The sequence below is a fragment of the Ambystoma mexicanum genome, chromosome 5q (assembly GCF_040938575.1).
Source record: "Ambystoma mexicanum isolate Mex_15411 chromosome 5q, UKY_AmexF1_1, whole genome shotgun sequence".
Taxonomy (NCBI): Eukaryota; Metazoa; Chordata; class Amphibia; order Caudata; family Ambystomatidae; genus Ambystoma; species Ambystoma mexicanum.
The window spans coordinates 1291499676-1291517763 of record NC_090933.1 but is presented as its reverse complement, the minus strand read 5'-3'; the positions used below and the strand labels follow the sequence as shown (position 1 = coordinate 1291517763).

The 18088-nt window shown below is 49.5% G+C and overlaps 1 protein-coding gene across 3 annotated transcripts in view; it reads right to left on the bottom strand.

Moving 5' to 3' along the window:
* The window catches only part of IQANK1 (IQ motif and ankyrin repeat containing 1), a 1215835-nt gene that overhangs the window by 1071944 nt on the left and 125803 nt on the right, over nucleotides 1–18088 (bottom strand). For all 3 annotated transcript variants that reach the window (XM_069621882.1, XM_069621881.1, XM_069621883.1), the window contains exon 2: nucleotides 5499–5599. In XM_069621882.1, the coding sequence (XP_069477983.1) occupies nucleotides 5499–5595 (97 nt within the window). In that variant the 5' untranslated portion in view covers nucleotides 5596–5599. The remainder of the gene's footprint in view (nucleotides 1–5498; nucleotides 5600–18088) is intronic.

Sequence of the window (18088 nt, the reverse complement as noted above, 5' to 3'; positions counted from 1 at the left end):
CCATCGAAAGAACGTTACCAGGTAAGAGTGTAACTTGTTCTTCGAGGGGATTGGATCCTCCGACGTATTCCATATTTATGACAGACTCCCAAAGCAGTACCAACGTATGGAGGAGGGAAAAAGAATTTAGAAATTTAGAATGCCCAATCAAATTGCAGAGTAAAGGACCGCCTTGCCAAAGGCCAGATCCTGCCCATGGATAGAATCTAGGGAGTAGTGTCGTACAAAAGTATGGACTGAAGCCCATGTGGCTGCTTCACAGATGTTACGAATAGGAACAACCCTCTGCATGGCAGTAGGAGGCAGCCATACCCCTAGTAGAATCGGCCCGTAAGCCTACCGGAGGGTCCTTACCCACCAGGCGGTAACATTCAGAAATTGCCAAGATAATCCATCTAGACAAAGTCTGCTTAGTCACAACTTGTCCCAAACGCCTTCCAGTGTAACCAATAAAGAGCTGATCGTCCACTCTGACCCAGGACATGCGTGAAATGTAGAAACTTAAAGCTCTTAGGATCCAACCTATGGAGCCTCTCCTCTTCCTTACCAGGATGTGGAGGAGGATAAAATGCCAGGACAACAACCTTCTGGCTTAAATGAAATTCCGACACCACCTTCGGAAAAAAGGAAGGACGAACTCCAAGGACAACCCTGTCTTTATGAAACACAGTGAAGAGGGACTTAACTGAAAGTGCCTGCAACTCACACACTCTGCGAGCGGAAGTCACCGCAACTAAACACAGTTTTAAGGGTTAACAGCCTCAAAGGACAAGAATGTAAAGGCTTGCACAGAGCACCCATAAGGAATTTCAGAACAAGGTTCAAATCCCAACCAGGCACCTGGAAAGGGGACGGCGGAAACACATTAGTGAGTCCTTTGAGAAACTGAGAAATTAAAAAGGAATTTTGAAATAGGAACACTCCTCAGACGAGCGCTTAAATATAGACAGCGCCGCCAGGTAACCTTTAACAGTACCCGCTTGCAGGCCCCTGTGGGCCAACGAAAGCAAAAAAGACAGAACCACAGGAATGTCACATGAAAAAGGATCCACATTCTGAACCCTGCACCAGTCGCAGAACTTTCTCCAATGGCAACGGTTAAGGGACTTAGTCGCCGGCTGTCTGGCCGAAAACAACACCTCATCACGTCTTCAGGAAGTCCCAATCCTTGTACCTCAACCTTTCAGAAGCCAAGCATGAAGGTTGAGGGACCCGACCTCTGGATGGAGAACCTGACCCCCCCTCTCCCATGAGAGCAGATCGTCTCGGCAGGGAAGACGACGTGGAGGGCAGATGGACAAGTCGAGAAGTCCGGGTAACACGTCCTCAGGGCCCATGCCGGAGCAATGAGGATCATCCGGGAACCAAACCTCCGTAGCCTCCGCAGCACTTGCGGGATGATGGGGACTGGAGAAAACGCATATAGCAATGGGAAGGACCACTCCACCACAAACGCGTCTCCTAAGGCTCCTTTTGGAGGAAATTCCCACGTGCAGAACCTTTCGCACTTCCGGTTGACACTGGAGGCGAACAGATCCACTTGAGGGGTTCACCAAAGGGTGAAGATCTCCAGGTGAATCTCCTGAGCCAGTTCCCACTCATGAGAGATCGCACTCTGCCTGCTCAGAGCGTCTGCCGTCTCGTTTTCGTCTCTGGCCAGATGAACTGCCGAGATCGAAACTTCCTGCTGGATGGCCCAGAACCCGAGCTGCATCGCCTCCCTGCACAGAGGAAGTGACCCTGCCCCCTCTTTTTGTTGAGGTAGTGCATGGCCACTGTGTGGTCTGTTAGAATAAGGACATTCTTCCCTTGCACAGTCGGCAGAAAAGCCTTCAGGGCACGCCTGTCGGCCCGCAGCTCCAACAGATTTATAGAGTCTGGACTCCGACGGACACCAACGACCACTGACTGAACTCGTTGGCATGAGCTCCCCATCCCGTGAGGGGTGCGTCCATCAAGATAGTCACCTCCGGCCAGGGCAGCCAAAATGGAGCCCCCCCCCCCCCTCAGATTGCCTTCGACGGCCCACCACAGAAGGTCCTGGGCAACTGAGGGCGGCACCTGAATGGGGTCCAACATCCTGCCGGAGGACTGTGACCACTGGAGCTTGAGGGCCCATTGCAGTGATCTCATCCGCAACCTGGCCTATGGCACCAGAAGAATGCAGGATGCCATGAGGCCGAGCAACCTCAGGAACTCGAACGCCGGGAGCGTCTGGACAAGTTGAAACTTGTGCACCCTCTGCTGAATGTGAAGAGCCCTCACCTTGGGAGGGAATCACTGCCCCAGGAATGTGACGAGCACTGATCCAATGTACTGGAGCCGCTGTGTTGGCGTCAAGTGGGACTTTAAGTTGAGGGGAAAAGCCCAGCTGCGCCAGCCTTCCCCCAACCTGCGAACCATGGGACATGGCCTCATGACCGAGCTGCTGCGGCAGTGCCTGAGGGCAAAGAGGCAACTGCCCAAGCAGCCTTGGCACCTCGAGTACCCTGTTTTCCACCTCTGGCACTCCTGCAGTGGCCCCTTTGAGTAGCAGCGCCTCTCAATTTACTAAAGGACGAGTAATATCGATAGGAACCCCTCCCACCCCATTGTTGTCCCCTAGGACGAAAAGGCAGAGGTTGGCGAAATGCAGCGCTCAACGACTTTGCTGCAGCTTTGGAGGTCTGCAACCTCTCAAGGCTCTCGTCAGCCTTGCTGCCAAAAAGATGTTCACCATCAAAGGGCATGTTGAGGAGCCAAGCTTGCACATCAGGAGCAAACCCCCGACTTCCGCAACCACACAAACCTGCGTATTACGGTGCTCGCCGCCATGGACCGGCTGACGCAATCAACCATGTCCAGACCCGACTGAACGGCCTCACACATGGCATCCTTGCCATCCTGCACGATAGCAAGAAAGCCATCCTGTTCCTCCCCTTCAGGAATATGATCAGCCGCTAAGGAGATACAGTTCCACAGAGTGCGTGAAATGAGACAAGGCACAAACTGAGTTGGCAGCCTGAAGCGCCATACCCCCCGCCACCTTACTAACCGACAGCTTCTTATGCTCCTGCAAGGCCTTCGATGTGAGCGATTGGCAGTCGACAGTCATTCGTATCATGGCCCTTCCCCAAGGAACCAGAGGCAAGCGTTGTGCGTGTCCGTCAGCGACATCTTGGACCCGCACACCAGACACTTTTTAAACCCAAACCGTGGGGTGGAAGAAGCCGAAGACGACATACAATATTTCAATGAAGAAACAGGTTCGAAGAACCGAAAGAACAGGATTCAGTCGAATCGAGGCGCGCCAAGCTCTCCGAAGCTAACACGTTAACGGAAAAAACAGAACTGAGGCTACGGGCATCGTGCGTCCTACTTATAACATCCGGTGATGTCAGCTCAACGTAGGCCTTCGAGGACGACGTCATCGACGCAGAAAGATTTTCCGAAATAGCACAGCTGTGGCGATTACCTTCAGAGATATGGAATACGTCGGAGGACCAAATCCTTTCGAAATTACAATATGGCATGTACAATGACAAGTAGTCAAATCTTTTCTAGCTAATTAAATCATTTGAGAGAGGGAGCAGAGGAGTTACTGGCTTTAGGTGCAGACTGCTGCTCATGTTCAAAGGTTATGTATATATAAAAAGCTGTTAAGTGAAAAAGGTGTAGAAAAAACGAAACAGAATGAAGCATGATTGGATTTAAAGAGTTATCGTTCCCCATTATTACTGTCTGGTACTGTGGGTTCGCCCAGTTTAAGAAGCATAAGCCTCATAGATGCTTCATATTTTTCTAACAGTGAATCTAGGAATGGGAGGATGTAGGCTCTAAAGCGGGGGTAGCCAATTTACCAACCTGGAGCAGATGGGAATTGTAGGCCAAAACATCTCAAGTGCGACAGGATGGGTACTCTCCTCTAAAGGTTTCTTCCATGACTTAACTCGAAAAAGCTAGCAAGGACCTATTTGGATTTGCATTTTTTTTCAAGAGGAATGTCAAGTTTGATCGGAAATAACTAACAGCACATTTACAAATGGTGCAGGAATTCCCAAGAATGTACAATAGCAGAAACAACAAAAGTGGCAAGCAAGTTTGCAAAGGTGTGAATAGAGTGGGACATAAACCAGGGATACAATAAATAAACAGATGGTATACAAAGTATAACAAACTTGTGTGGGGAGGAGGATGAAGTGCTGAAAATGAAAGCAAAGACCTGCTCTAATATACAAAATTACAATATTATGCAGCACTGCAGGGAGGTATAGGGTTAGGTAGAGAGGATGTGAGGCGGGTAAGTGGAGTTCTCCCTCTTTGGCCAGTGGGTGCTGCTTACACCAAGCTTTGAAGTGATCCGCAGTTGAGCTTTGATCGCAATGGTTAACGGGTTCCAATTAAGTGGGGTGAGTAGAGAAAAGCAGCAGAAGCGAGAGGATGCAGAGATTGGCATGGAACAGTAAGGATGAGTGCAGAGGAGTGGCCGGAGTAAGATAGTAAGTAGATGGAGCTACAGACTGTCGGTCAAGTACTGAGGTGAGGTGTAGGCCATTAACATCTTTTGAAGAATAGAAGGAATTCGATAAGTGGTTGTGCATGGTGGAGCTATCCACTAGGCTGTTGGGTAGGAAGAATTTTGAGAGGATCAGGGTAGGTTGTAGAGCGTGTGGATACTAATGTTTAGGATAGGTCTAAAAAGAGGAAGGAATTGAGAGGATGGCCATAAGAGTGGATGGTAGACACTTGCAGTAGTTGAGTTTTCTGAGTTTTTCTGGGTCTACGTTCTTTGTAGTGTGGTAGCCATTGACCAGGTATTTAAACAATAAAAGTGTGGCCTTTTGTTTAAGCATGCCCTCTGTTTTGTGGTCCAATCACCACATGTATTCCGCCCTGCAGGTCATCTATTTTGCTAGCCACCTAATACAGCGGGGAAGCAAATGCAATGCTGAATACCTGCATTTAGGCAGTTTCAAAGCACTCCTCCATTGGAAAATCAGTTAATTAAGATGAAGGGATAATCTACTTTGCTCAAAAGAATACACTGAAGTGAATAGGGCCAGAACACACACCAGGGTGACCAGAGTCCAGAATAACTAGTCAAAAACATGCTCATGAGGCCAACAAATCTCGCCAACTCTGAAACTACAAATCGAGGCATGCTTCCCTACATGTAAAAGGGGGTGGAGGGAATTGTACCTGTTTGTAGCCACCCCAGACTTTTTTCTCCAGATCACCAGGATCTATTTAAAACTTTTCCTAGATGTTACAAAGTACTAATTTGCTCAGTGCAGTATGTGTACTACTCAACGGCCACATGACACAATCCATCATTAGGACTAACTACTAACCTAAACAAAGCGTAAAAAATCACGACTAAATACACTTAACTGGGTGAATCATGCCATGACATATTGCTAAGTAATGGACGTTCTTGCAAAACCTTAACCTCGAGAGCGCGGGCTTCCAGGCAAGTATGCAGGTACAAACACAGGTGCACGATTTCCAGTATTCTCTACCTTTTTTCCCATTCTGGGCCCCAGGTGGTTTCTTTGCTGGTTGAGGCTTTGCCAACTTCGGAGTGCCAGCCTTCCCAGTCGTCTTTTGGCCACTCATTCTCCTGAAATATAAAAGTGCACACTTTCTAAAGAAGATGGATACACAACGTTAATTAAAAAAGAAGCAAGCAATACTTTTGACTTTTGTGTAGACCAGAGATAGGCATGGTTCAGGCACTGCCTGGCTAGATGATGGCAACTGCTGGAAAATCCAGGTTCAAAATTGCCAACCTATTTGGGTCCAACTTGTAGCCTAGATTAGCCCGGGAAGCTTAATACTAACAGGAACTATATTGGATTTCCTCAGTCAACTGCTACCAAATAAACATACAAATGGGACATACACTCTGCTTTTGGAAATGTGTGTAAAGGAAACGTAGAAGATGTGTAAAGCAGCAGGGGTCACATAATGCACAAAGGAATATTGTGTGCATCCCATGAGATTTGCAACCCACTATATAAGCACCACATCCCAGAGTGTTAGCTACTGCTTACTGGTTGCTGCCTGCTACCCAGAAATTGCCTTTTGCTGCTCCTCAATAATTCCTTATTTCGATCTCTGAAAGTGGTGTCAGTACTAGCCATTTGCTAGGCATTACCATAATATGCCCATCTAATTCCTATACAGCAGCCCAAACGTTTGGATTTCCGTCACACATACTGCTTATAAAATCAAGCGGCTAAAGGCATCCTTGATTAAGACATTTGAATTACACAAGGAGATGACAGCTGCAATGAAGCCATTAACTTCCAAAAGACTGCTCAGACAGAACATTGGCATCCACTTAAAAGCACAAAGCTACCTCATAGGATATCCCACTGGTGTGTGTTCAGGGAAAGGAAGGGTGGGGAGTGGGTGGGTAGCTCACATCTTCACCTCCCATGCTAAACGTTTCAGTTTATGGGCAGCACTTATAGCACCACCTAATAGCCAAAACTAAACCGTGGGCACACTGATGACAAAAGGCAACCCAAACTACAGGGATTTCTGCCAACACGCACGTACGCCTAAGACTTGCATCATGTGCAGCACATTTGGTCAATAGCTTTGGCTTAAAACTGCAATCTAAGGCATTCACTGCATTGAGAGCGGTCTACCATAATCTAAGCAACAAAGGCCTTCTTCATAAAAAGGCTTCCTTCACATGCAGACAGGATACAGGTCCTTACTGGTCAGGTGTTTATTCAGGTCTAGACTGACCAATTGAAGACGGGTGGGGGGAGGGGGGAATAGTGGCCTTATGCAATACAGATTGTGATAGCAAAGTCTATGGTAATCACACAGATAAAATAAATTGTCTACTAGTGCATGTGGCAAGTCAGGATCAGGCAGAGGACAACTCATTGCATGTTGAACTGAAAGGCTTTTATTTTGGTGTAAAAACCCTGACCTAATCGTACCACTCTGGTCACTATGCTGAAAGAACAACAAAATATCCAAAAGGGTGCACATCAGGATTTCATACAAAAGTAAAGCCGTCCACCGTCTAGAAAACTTACAGCAACAAAATAATGAACTACAAAAACATAAGGGCTCTTTGCCCAACTGGATGCTTTCAGACCTGCACCATACTGTCCAAGCTTCTCACCAACCAATGGGCTTCTGCTTGTCTTACAGCTCCAACACAAGTTTTGTTTGGGCCTCTTGCCTGTGGCACAAGGGAGAGAATGCCTATAGGCCTTCCCCACCGCCCCCCGGTCTGCTGCTCAGTTCTCTACAAAATACAGTGTAAGTGTTCTTGGATAGTCAAACCTTTCCCGGCTTGGTTTAGAACCCCTTCGGTTCCTACCCTCCCTGGAGTCTCGGGTATACACTCTCTCAGCCCTGTATGGATGGTTGGCTCTCTCAACCTCTATTGGGCTCTTAGCCTCAATCATGCTTTTTAGCATTTCACTTCAGAGTGGGCTATTTGAAATTCCGGTACTGTCTTGGGCAACATATTGCCTCTGCTCTCCTAGGTCTTTTGCCTTCTCATTCCGGCGTAGGGTGTGTGATTTCTCAGGGTATATATAGGGTGTCTCAGCCCCTCCTCATGGGGTCTTCATTCTCTCAGCCGAGCTTGGTTCCCTGAACATCCTTAACCTTGCTTGTTGCAGTGACGTTCCTCCACTGTGGGACACCAAGCACTTTTTGCTGGACTTGTGGATTCTTTTTCCATGTTCCTAAATGAGTGGGAACTTTCCTCCCCACTCACCTTTTCTTTCACTCTTTCGATGGGTGTCATTGTTCTGGCTTTCCATAGTGTATTTTTGAATCTTTACTTTCCTGCAACCTTTGGCCATCTACATTTGATTATTGCAGCACACCCTTTGGGGCTTCCCTTTTATTTTCTCATGACTTACCTTGCAGAACTACTGTTCAAGGGTAGAGAGGGAGTTTCATCCCTTTACATTTTATATTGAGACCAGCACACCCCACCCTATGTGGAATGCTGGGGAGATCCATGGTATCCCCTTTCTCACTGTTTCTGTAACATTTCCTTTATATTGACAAGCTTACCATTATGGCTGGTGGCAGTGGACATACTTTACTGCGACTTGTTTGATAGCCTGCGCGTAAAAATCACGCAAAATAATGCACAGAAGGGTCACCATTCTGCTAGAATTGTGGAGTCTTGTCGCCATTTTTAGTGTGCTTGTCCTGTCTTGGTCTTTCTGCCATCTTGGGTGAGGGGTCCTGTTCTTTTATCTTCGGCAGGAACCCTTTATTTAGCCCACCGAGGCTCCAGAGTTTCTTTGAAGGCAGGAAGTGAGGAAGGAGTCTGAAACGCTACTCACCTTTGTTATGTTATGCTATTGGAATTTATTAAGCGCTCAGTCACCCGAAGGTATCCTGGTGCTAGAGAGGGGAAGAAACAAATGCAATCAGAGGTTCACTGAAACATATGTTTTTAACACTTTCCTGAAACTGAAATGGGGTTTAAAATGGTTTTCAAGTGGATGGAAGACTATTCCATAATCGAGCTGAGGCTATTAAGAAAGCTCGGCCTCCAGAGGGACTTGAAAGCAATACACTGGGTAACTGGCAGCCAGTGTAGGTAACGCAACACCGGCGAGATGTGGGCCCCATAAGGGGAGACAATAGCCATCCAAGCAGCCATATTCTGTAGGCGCTCAAGTCGCTGGACTAGGGCCGTAGGCTGGGCCAGATATAATGAGTTGCAGTAGTCTAAGCAACTGAATACCAAAGCTGCAACAACAGGGGGACATAAGTGTGGAGAAATTAGCAGAAGCACCTTCTTTAGTATTTTAAGGTGGAAATGGCTCACCTTGCAGACTGCAGCAACGTGTGCCTCCATAGAAAGGGAAGCGGAAACAACCACACCCAAATTCTTCACCTTAACAGCTGTGACTGGAAGAGGGCCAAAAGGAGAACACCCAGAGTGAAGGATCAGGGGGGGAACCCACCACCAACACCTCTTGTCTTCTGGTGAGAGAATCCAGTTCCCACTGTGGGGCTGGCTGTCCTAATTGGACAGCCACCAGCGCCAATTTATAAACTGCAGTGAGTTTGCAGAGGTGGCATGTGGGTTCCTGTATATTTGGCCTGAATTTTGGAGCTGAAGACAGGTCGACCACTGGCGCAAAAGATCTCACGAAGACGACAACTTCTAGCTAATGAAGATGCCGGTTGTGCAACAGCTGCCTGCGCAGACCCCTTCTTTGAAGCGACATAGGTGTACCACTGACGACTCTGACCCAGCAACCTTTGGGACCCATCAGTCTGGAGACTACCTGCATTTTGAGCCATCCCATGATGAGCTGTGACCTTCCTGGGCTGCAAACCGACAATACCCTGGCACCTCGATCCTGAGGGCTGTGCAACATTTTCCGAAGAACAAATCCTGCTGCAACTTGGTGGACTCTTGCTGGACCTCCAGAGATCCAATTCGACTCCTTGAAGTCCCAGAGTGCTGGACTGATATAGCGAGGTGAATCTGATCGGCGATGACCATCCTTCAACTGGTACGTTGAAGTGTGCCAAATACCCACAGCCGCGAGAAACACTGAAGAATCCTTTGTTGGGAGCCTTCTCTGTCGACTTATTTTACAAGTTTCTAGCCAGTGTCCGTTCTTTCATCACCACAACCAAGAATCTGGACCACCAATGTCTCCCTTCCGCCTCTGAGATCACTCATGCCTTAGGAAAGGGAAGGAAGTCAAGTAGAAGGCCTTGGATTAGAAAATATAACGAGTGTTTCAAAGCATACTTGTAAAAGGTGTTAGTGTAGAAACAAAATAAGTTACAAAAGTATTCCTACGTTCTTACTTACCTTTGAGTTGCTTATTGCAAGTATAAGAAGTTATGTACTTACCTTTTGAATTGTGTTCCACTCGTAACCTAGTTGGTAATATTCAGTTTTAGGAATAAGTGTAAAAGATTACCAATAGGGTTTACTGAACCTGAATATCTTACTGCCATTCTAAATGTACAACATTAGGTTCTTACTTACCTTGAACTGCTTAAGAGTTCTTGCTCATCTTCGAATTGGGTTCCACACTTATGAAAAGTAACATTGGTATAACTAATTATTCATGTAATAGAAATAGTGTAAAAGTACGACCAATAGGGTTTTACTCACATTCAATAGCTTATTGCCATTTTAAAGGTGTATCCAAAGTTCTTACTTATCCATGAGTTGCTTACTGCCCCTCTGAAAAAGTAATCCATACATTATTGCTTACCTTTGAACTGTCTTCTGAAAAGTAATCTGAACTTAACTGCATCATTCCTGAACGGAGAATATGTTGCAAATTGCTTACCTGTTATTTTGGTAATGGAAGTGCATTATTACTGAAACAGACTAAACAAGTGGTCAGGAAGAATCGCCCTCAAGACACTGTCCCTCACCCACAAGTGCCGATCCAACCTGGCTCCCATCTACCTGTCCAACACCATCTCCCGACATACCACAACAAGGCCAACCAGAACAGCTCAATCGCACTGTGTTAACATCCCATGATTCAAACAACAATGTGCAGGCGGGGTTAGCTTCCCAGTCCTCGCTGCTAAGAAATGGAACGCACTCCCACTATCTCTAAGAGAGGAACCTTCGTACCTCCTATTCCGGAACAAGGTCAATGTCTGGCTCCATGAGCAAGACCTCAATCCAGCTGTATAAAGAAATAGTCCACTCGATGTATTCCCTAGTCTGATGTATATACTTAACACTGCACCATTTCTTGAAGCATATCTGTATATTTTCTGTATGTAAAGACCATGTATCATATTGTTTTTCTTGCACTGTATTCCTGTGAAACTTGTAAGCATAGTGCCCAGGTGCCTTTGGGCTTGGTGCGCTTTACAAATAAACTAAACTTACTCATAACAGGGTTGGTATTACTTTATTATTCCCTTTACTCTTATCCAGTCTCGGTTTACCAATATGGTTTACTTACCTTGAATAACAGTCATTCTAAAAGTCTACTAATGTGATTTACCACCCCATCCCCCATGAATAGCATACTGCCATTACTTACCTGTAACTGTTCTCCAGCATGGGTCTAGCATGGATTCACATGCTCATGAACATGAATATTCCCCATCGTCAGGCTGGGAATCCTCAGTTAAAAAAAAAAAATTAAAAAAAAAATCAGTTTCTTTTCTGAACTGTCTTTCTACTAGTAACCAATCACTGGTCTCTGGGTCATACTGCCCCCAGCCAATGGCGGCCTTCTACCTAAGCCCTTCCTCTGGCAGCCATCTTCAGATTTGGTAGCACGGAAAGTGGCAGTAGGACCAAGTGAAGAGCCGCAGAGGGGTAGGAGGGAGGGTTCGCATGTGAATCCATGCCAGACCCATGCTGGAGAACAGTTCCAGGTAAGTAACACACATGCACAACCACGGGAAGTGGCAAGGCTCAACATTAAGCATTTCATCAACTCACCATTAAGCATCTCTTACCTCCTCACCAGGCCCACCTTCAGGCGAACAGGTTGCACAGCATTGCCTGGCCGACTCTGGACTCCTCCATGGAATCCCGGTCGACCCAGTAGAAACTCGTGAAGGTGTGCGTCGACCTCCACGTAGCAGCCCTGCAGTTGTCCAGCAGGGGCACACCAGATAGGAACGCTGTGGTAGCAGCGAGCGCTCTGGTCGAATGGGCTCTCGGACGGCCGCGCAATGGTCGGTTTGCCAACCGGTGACAGTGCATGATGCAGCCGGAGAGCCATCTGGAAATGGAAGCCTTCGAAAGGGCCTTCCCTTGGTTCACAGGTCCAAAGTTCACAAACAGCTGTGAGGTCTCCCGAAAACTCTTTGTGCGGTCCACGTAGAACTTCAGCGCTCTAGCTACATCCAGCGAGTGCAGAGTCCTCACAGCCGGCGACAAAGGCGACAGGAAGAAAACAGGTAACACCAAGGGTTCGTTGAGATAGAAGTCCGACAGCACCTTGGCCATGAAGGAGGGGTGCGTCAGCACCACCCTCGTCTCGTGGAAAGTCAGGTATGGAGGTTTACAGGAGAGGGCCTGGATCTCTCCCACTCGTCGTGCGGAGGTGATTGCCACAAGAAACGCAGTCTTCCACAAGAGGAACTTCAACGGTGTCTAATGCAGAGGCTCGAATGGCAGCCCCATGAGCCTGCTCAGCACCACGTTGAGCTCCCATGCCGGTGCTGGAGCCTTCACCGGCAGGAATGATCGGCACAATCCTTTCATAAACTCCTTCACCAGAGGATGGGAACACAGATGATCGTCCTGGAGTTCTGGTGTAGTGGGAGATCGTCGCTAGATGTATCTTGATGGAGGCGTGGGCTTGCCCCGCCTTGGCCAGCGACAGTAGGTACGGCAGCATCAGACAGGGAACCTCTTCCACTTATGTCCATAGCACTTGAGAGTCGAGGAAGCCCTGGCCTTTTCAAGCACCTCCTTGCAGTCCGCTGGGATATTGTACCCTCCAAACTCTAGTGCTGCAGGAGCCCGGCCTGCAAGTTCAGCGACCCCGGGTCGTGGTGGAGGATGGCGCCTCCTTCTCTGGTGAGGAGATCTGCATCCGTTGGCAGTTTGACCGGAGGGGGTGGGCGCTGACATGTCCAGAAGGTCCGGTAACCAGATCTGTCACTGCCACGCCGGTGTGATGAGGATCATCCTGCACAGGGACCATCTGAGTTGATTGATGAGTCGCAGCAGCAATGGCGGGAATGCATACAGGAACAGGTCGTCCAAGGGGAATGAGAAGGCATCGCCCATGCTCCCCGGCTGGGGAAACCTGCTGGCGAACCTCCGACACTTGGTGTTCATCACAAATAGATTGATCTGGGGATTGCCCCATCGTTGGAACAGCAGATCCATTTGATCCTGTCGTAGTTCCCACTCGTGGCACGAGCGCAGCTCCCTGTTGAGTGGGTCGGCGATTGTGTTCTTTATTCCTGGAAGGGTACCAGAAACATCCCTTGGGCGACGGCCCAGTGCCACAGATCCTGTACCTCCTTGGATAGGGCTGGGGATCTGGTACCTACCCGCTTTCGGATGTAGAACATCGTGGTGGTGGTGTCAGTGAAGACCCTCACCACCTTGCCCTTGAGGGACGGAAGGAACGACCCGAGGGCCCAGAACACGGCCCGTAGCTTCAGAACGTTGATATGGAGCGACCTCTCCTCCGGGAGCCAAAGGCCTCTTGCGTGGAGATCTCCGGTGTGTGCTCCCCATCCCTCCAGGGATGCGTCTGTCACTGTCTCCAGATGTGCTGGGGTGTGAAAGTCCATACCCGCCGCCAGATCCAGCACCCGCACGCATCGCTTGGCGGAAGGTCTCGTTGAGCGAGATCCTGTCTTCAAAGCTGCCCGCCGCTTGCATCCATTAGGCGTCGAGGAACTCTTGCAGTGGCCGCATCCGCAGTCTGCACAGGCGCACTAGGAATATGCACGAGGATATCATGCCGAGAAGGGACTTGATGGACCTCACCCTGGCCACGTCCATGGTCAACAGCCGCTGCACCTTTCCCATGATGCCCTTCATCCTTTCCTCCGACGGGGAGGCCAATCGCGCTACTGTGTCGAGCTTGGCTCCCAGAAACACTGCGACTTGCGATGGAACCAGGTGGGATTTGGCGAAGTTGATGGAGAATCTCAGATTCGTGAGCAGCTGGACGGTCTTCGTTGTATGCCCGACGGCGAGATCTCTGGTCTTTGCTCGGATGAGCCAATCGTCCAGGTAGGGGTAGACGTGGATCCCCTGCAGGCGCAGCCCCGCCGCCACTGGTGTTAAGCATTTGGTGAATACCCTGGGCACCGACTTCAGTCCGAAGGGAAGGGCCTTGAATTGGTAGTGCTGCCCTTGGACTATGAATCTGAGAAACTTTCGGTGTCCTTTTAGAATGGGGATGTGAAAGTAGGCATCCTCCAAGTCCAGCGACGATAGTAAGTCGCCTTCCTCCTGCTATCCCAGCACATGCTGGAGGGTGACCATCCGAAACTTCTGGGCCTTGATGTACTTGTTTAAACGACGAAGGTCCAGGATGGGTCGCCAACCACCGGTCTTCTTTCTTACGAGGAAGTATCTAGAGTATACGGAGCCCCGGAGCCTCTTTGGGACGAGCTCGATGGCTCCTTTCTTCAGCATCGCCCTTACTTCCAGCAGCAGTTGTGGGATGTGGTTTTCCTTCCTGGCCACTGGTGGAATGCGGGGGCACTTCTTTAAAAACAAGTGTGCCCGCGGGCCAGGGCATCCAGCACCCATCGGTTAGTGGAGATGGACTCCCACACGCTGACGAACTTCGCCAGCCGGCCTCCCACCTGGGTGCTCAGGTGGGGGCCCGACGCTATGGCCGGTTCAGTCTTGCTTGGCAGCGGCCTTGCTGCCTTGCCCTCCTTGGCAACGACGAAGAGCTCCTCCTGACTTGCCGTGTCTTCTGTAGGCCTCCTGTGACGAGGAGTGGGCCGCCGAATCCTTTGGAGGCACCTTGCTTGCCTCCGGAGTACCGAAAGGGCGGCCGTCGTTGCTGTAAAACCACCAAGGCCCGGGCCGTCTCCGTGTCGGCCGTGATGGCCTGCAGTGATTTGTCCACTGCCTTGCCAAACAGATTATTCCCGTCGAAAAGCATGTCCAAAACTCTGGTTTGCACGTCCTGGCGGAAATCGGTCACCTTGAGCCAACCACGCCGTCGAAGGCAAACACTGTTGCCCAACAGACGGAAACCGGTGTCCACAATATCCGTGGCCACCGTTATGGCGTGGTCCGACGCCACCTCGCCTTCCTGCAGGATCTGCAGGGCCTCCGCCCTCGTCGCCCGGGAGGAAGTCCAGCAGAGGAGCTATCCTCAACCAAAGCTCACTGTCGTAAAGGGGCCACTATCGCTAGGGCGTTGGGCACTTTTATCGACGCAGCCGCCGACGAGATGACCCGTCGCCCCATGGCGTCCAGTTTCTTCCCCTCGCCATCCGGCGGGGGCGGAGGTTGAAGTCGAAGCCATAGCCCCCCCTGCCTTCTTCTTGGCTGCCGCTGAGACTACCGAATCTGGGGTCAGCTGCGCCCTAAGGCACAGAGGGGCGGAATCCGGGACCCTGTACTTCTAGTACCGGTCTCTCTTGGCAGGGGTCATGGACGGGTTCTTAAAGAGCAACAGCCCCTCGTCCCAGATGTCGTCAAGTAACGGGACCGAGAGGACTGTCTTCCTTTTGGCCTCACGCCATTGATAGAGGAAACCTTCCTTCTGTTCTTGGGGGCAGAGCTCAAAGAGCTCGGATGCCCTGGCAATCATGGCGTGAAAGGAGCCAATTTCGTCGGGCGTGGAGGCCCGAGGGGGTGGTGATGGAAGGCCCAACCCGTCGTCACCACCGTCATCATCCGTCCCCGTCGTGGCTGTCTCTGTACCAGTGTCCTCCCTAGGATCAGGGGAAGGAGATGAAGGCTGCGAGGGACGCAAAGGCTGGAGGGGCGGGGGGGGGGGGGTGAACTCTCCTCTGCTTGCTTGGAGGGTTCCCCGACGGGCCAGGCTCCGCTGGATCGTCCGTTGGGGGTAAGGGCAACCTCGTCCTCATCTCCGTACATAAGGCCTGGATCGCCATTAAGATGGCTCCCGAGCTCCGGTACTGGCTGCGACGGGCGCGACAGGGCCGCCAAGACTCCCTCGATAGAGGCCTTAGCCGGGTGAATCAAGGCCTTCACGACTTTTGGCGCGCTTGAGGGCTTCAACTTGGGGGGGGGGTAAGGGGTGGATCACTGCCTCGCTCCTCCAACTGCTTCCGTCGGGATCGACCGAGGCTTCTCCAGAAGCTTACCCGGGTTCTCCGACTTTCTCTTCCCCGAGCCAGAGCGTTGGCTTGTGGTTGATGGCGTCAGTGAAAGTGCGCCCTGCCTGGCAGCCGAGGAGCCCGACCGTTCGGTGCTCCCGGTGTCCGCAGACTCGCGGTGCTTAGCCTTCTGTTGGGCCCCCGTCGCCAGAGCGCCCTCAATGGTCTTCTAAATCCTATCGGAACGCTTCTTCTCAACTACCGCTGGGCTCTTCCCTTCCAGGCAGTTGGTGAGGCGGATCCGCTGATCCCTCATGGCCCGTTCCGACATGTTCTTGCAAAACGCACAGTCCTTTTCCACGTGCGTTTTGTCTTCATGAAGGCAGTAGAGACATCTAGAATGCTCGTCCTCCTTGAACTCATTCTGCAATCCGCATCCAGGGCAGTTCCTGAACAGCTTGGATCCGGGTGCCGAGCTTCCTTTGTCCTGGGCCAGGTCCATGGGGTAGGCCTCAAGGTCTTCTAGAACCCTCCAAGAAGTAACTCGACGAAATATTCTCCCGTAGTGTAACTCGGCATAGAAAATTCCAACACGGGTCCCCGTTGATCGGAATTAGAAATGGTGGAGCTTGAGGTTCGATTGACCGAAAAAAATGAGATTAAACTCTTTGAAAAATCGCAAAACGCAGTAAAAGCTCGAGAGCTATAGCACAAGAACTCCCAACACTTGAACGTGCAGTAAAAATCTGAAGTTGGCTGCCAGAGGAGGGGCTTAGGTAGAGGGCATTCATTGGCTGGGGGCAGTACGACCCAGAGACCAGTGATTGGTTACTAGTAGAAAGACAGTTGAGAAAATGAAACTGATTTTTTCTTTACTGATGACGGGGAATATTCATGAGCATGTGAATCCATGCCAGACCCCATGCTGGAGAACTAGGTTTTACTCCCCTTGAATTGCATACTGCTATTGTAAATAAGGTTTATAATTTGGTTTATTCTGGTCGCACTGGGCATCTCATACACAAATTATGCCGATGACACCCAGGTGTTTTTCCCCCCCTTTCGGGTGATTATAGGTCGGACCTGAAAACCCTCAATCTTGGATGGCAGATAACTGGTTATGCCTCCACAGAAACAAAACCGAACTTCTGTTAATTGGATCCCCGACCACCTTGGGTAAACTGGACAAGCAATACAGCTCCTTCACCGTTGATAATATCCCCATCTCTGAGCTCCAGACCAGGTTATTTGTATGATGGTGCACCAGCACCCTCCCCTATTGCATCCTTGTTCTTACTCAAATGTGCTGTTTTCCGTTTGGAATAGGATTACCCTCACAACTACCTGTAACTGCATCTATGTAACTGTAACCAATTAAGATGAACGATGTAATTTTGCTGTTGGGCCGCATTCTTTGTAACCCTGAATCAAGCCTACCTACTCTCTCCTGCAATAGCGCCTCAATGCATGCCTATGGGCTGTAGTGCACTCAACGAATCCAAAAATAAAAAAATAAGTGTTGTGTTGGTTTTTAGAATTGTGTTTATGAATGATAAACGTACTTCCCCTTTCTAAAGAATTCTCTTTACCTGTGTGTGTGTGTGTGTATATATATATATATATATATATATATATATATACACACATACATACATACATACATACATACATACATATATATACCATTATTTTTACAATACAGAAGTGTATCAGTGTTTCTTTGGACCATATGTATGCTACAGGTTCTTTGAACCTTTCTACAGCCCTCTCTCCCAAGATAAGCCTGACTGCTCTGTCCACGATACCAGCAGTACAGGATTATACTACGAGTTGGAGTTTTTACTGTATTGCCCCCGAGGTATAATTTTTATAAAGCCCCTCAGTGGACTTTAGAAAAACAGTCATGATTGGAAGACCGAGGTTCGATAGCTCCCTACTTGGTTGCAGGGAGCAGCACGCTGGGGGCTTCCCTGCTCCCAGTCTGTCCACGCCATCTGCTGGGACTGCTGCCTGGCTCCGCCTTGGAGGGGACAGACCCTCTGCGTTTTGGTTCCACAGGCTTGCATGCGCTGCACTCCAGCTCACTCTCTGGCTCTCCTTCGTGTCTCACAGGGCTTTTATAGACATTGAAAGGAGATGAACACTCCATTGGTGTTGTAATGGCACCAGTACAGCATTAGAAACCAAACAAGGTAAAACATGCTCACTTTGATTGGCACAAGCTTCCAAATAACCAATGAAGATATTGGCTCTGAGAAAAGGGCCTGTGATCCACATCCATGCTAACGGGGTTCACCCTAAATGGGATTTCACTTTCCCTGTCCCCCAATGGGTGTTGAGCATAGCAGGCTCACCTCACTAGTCCCAAAAGGAGTGGCTC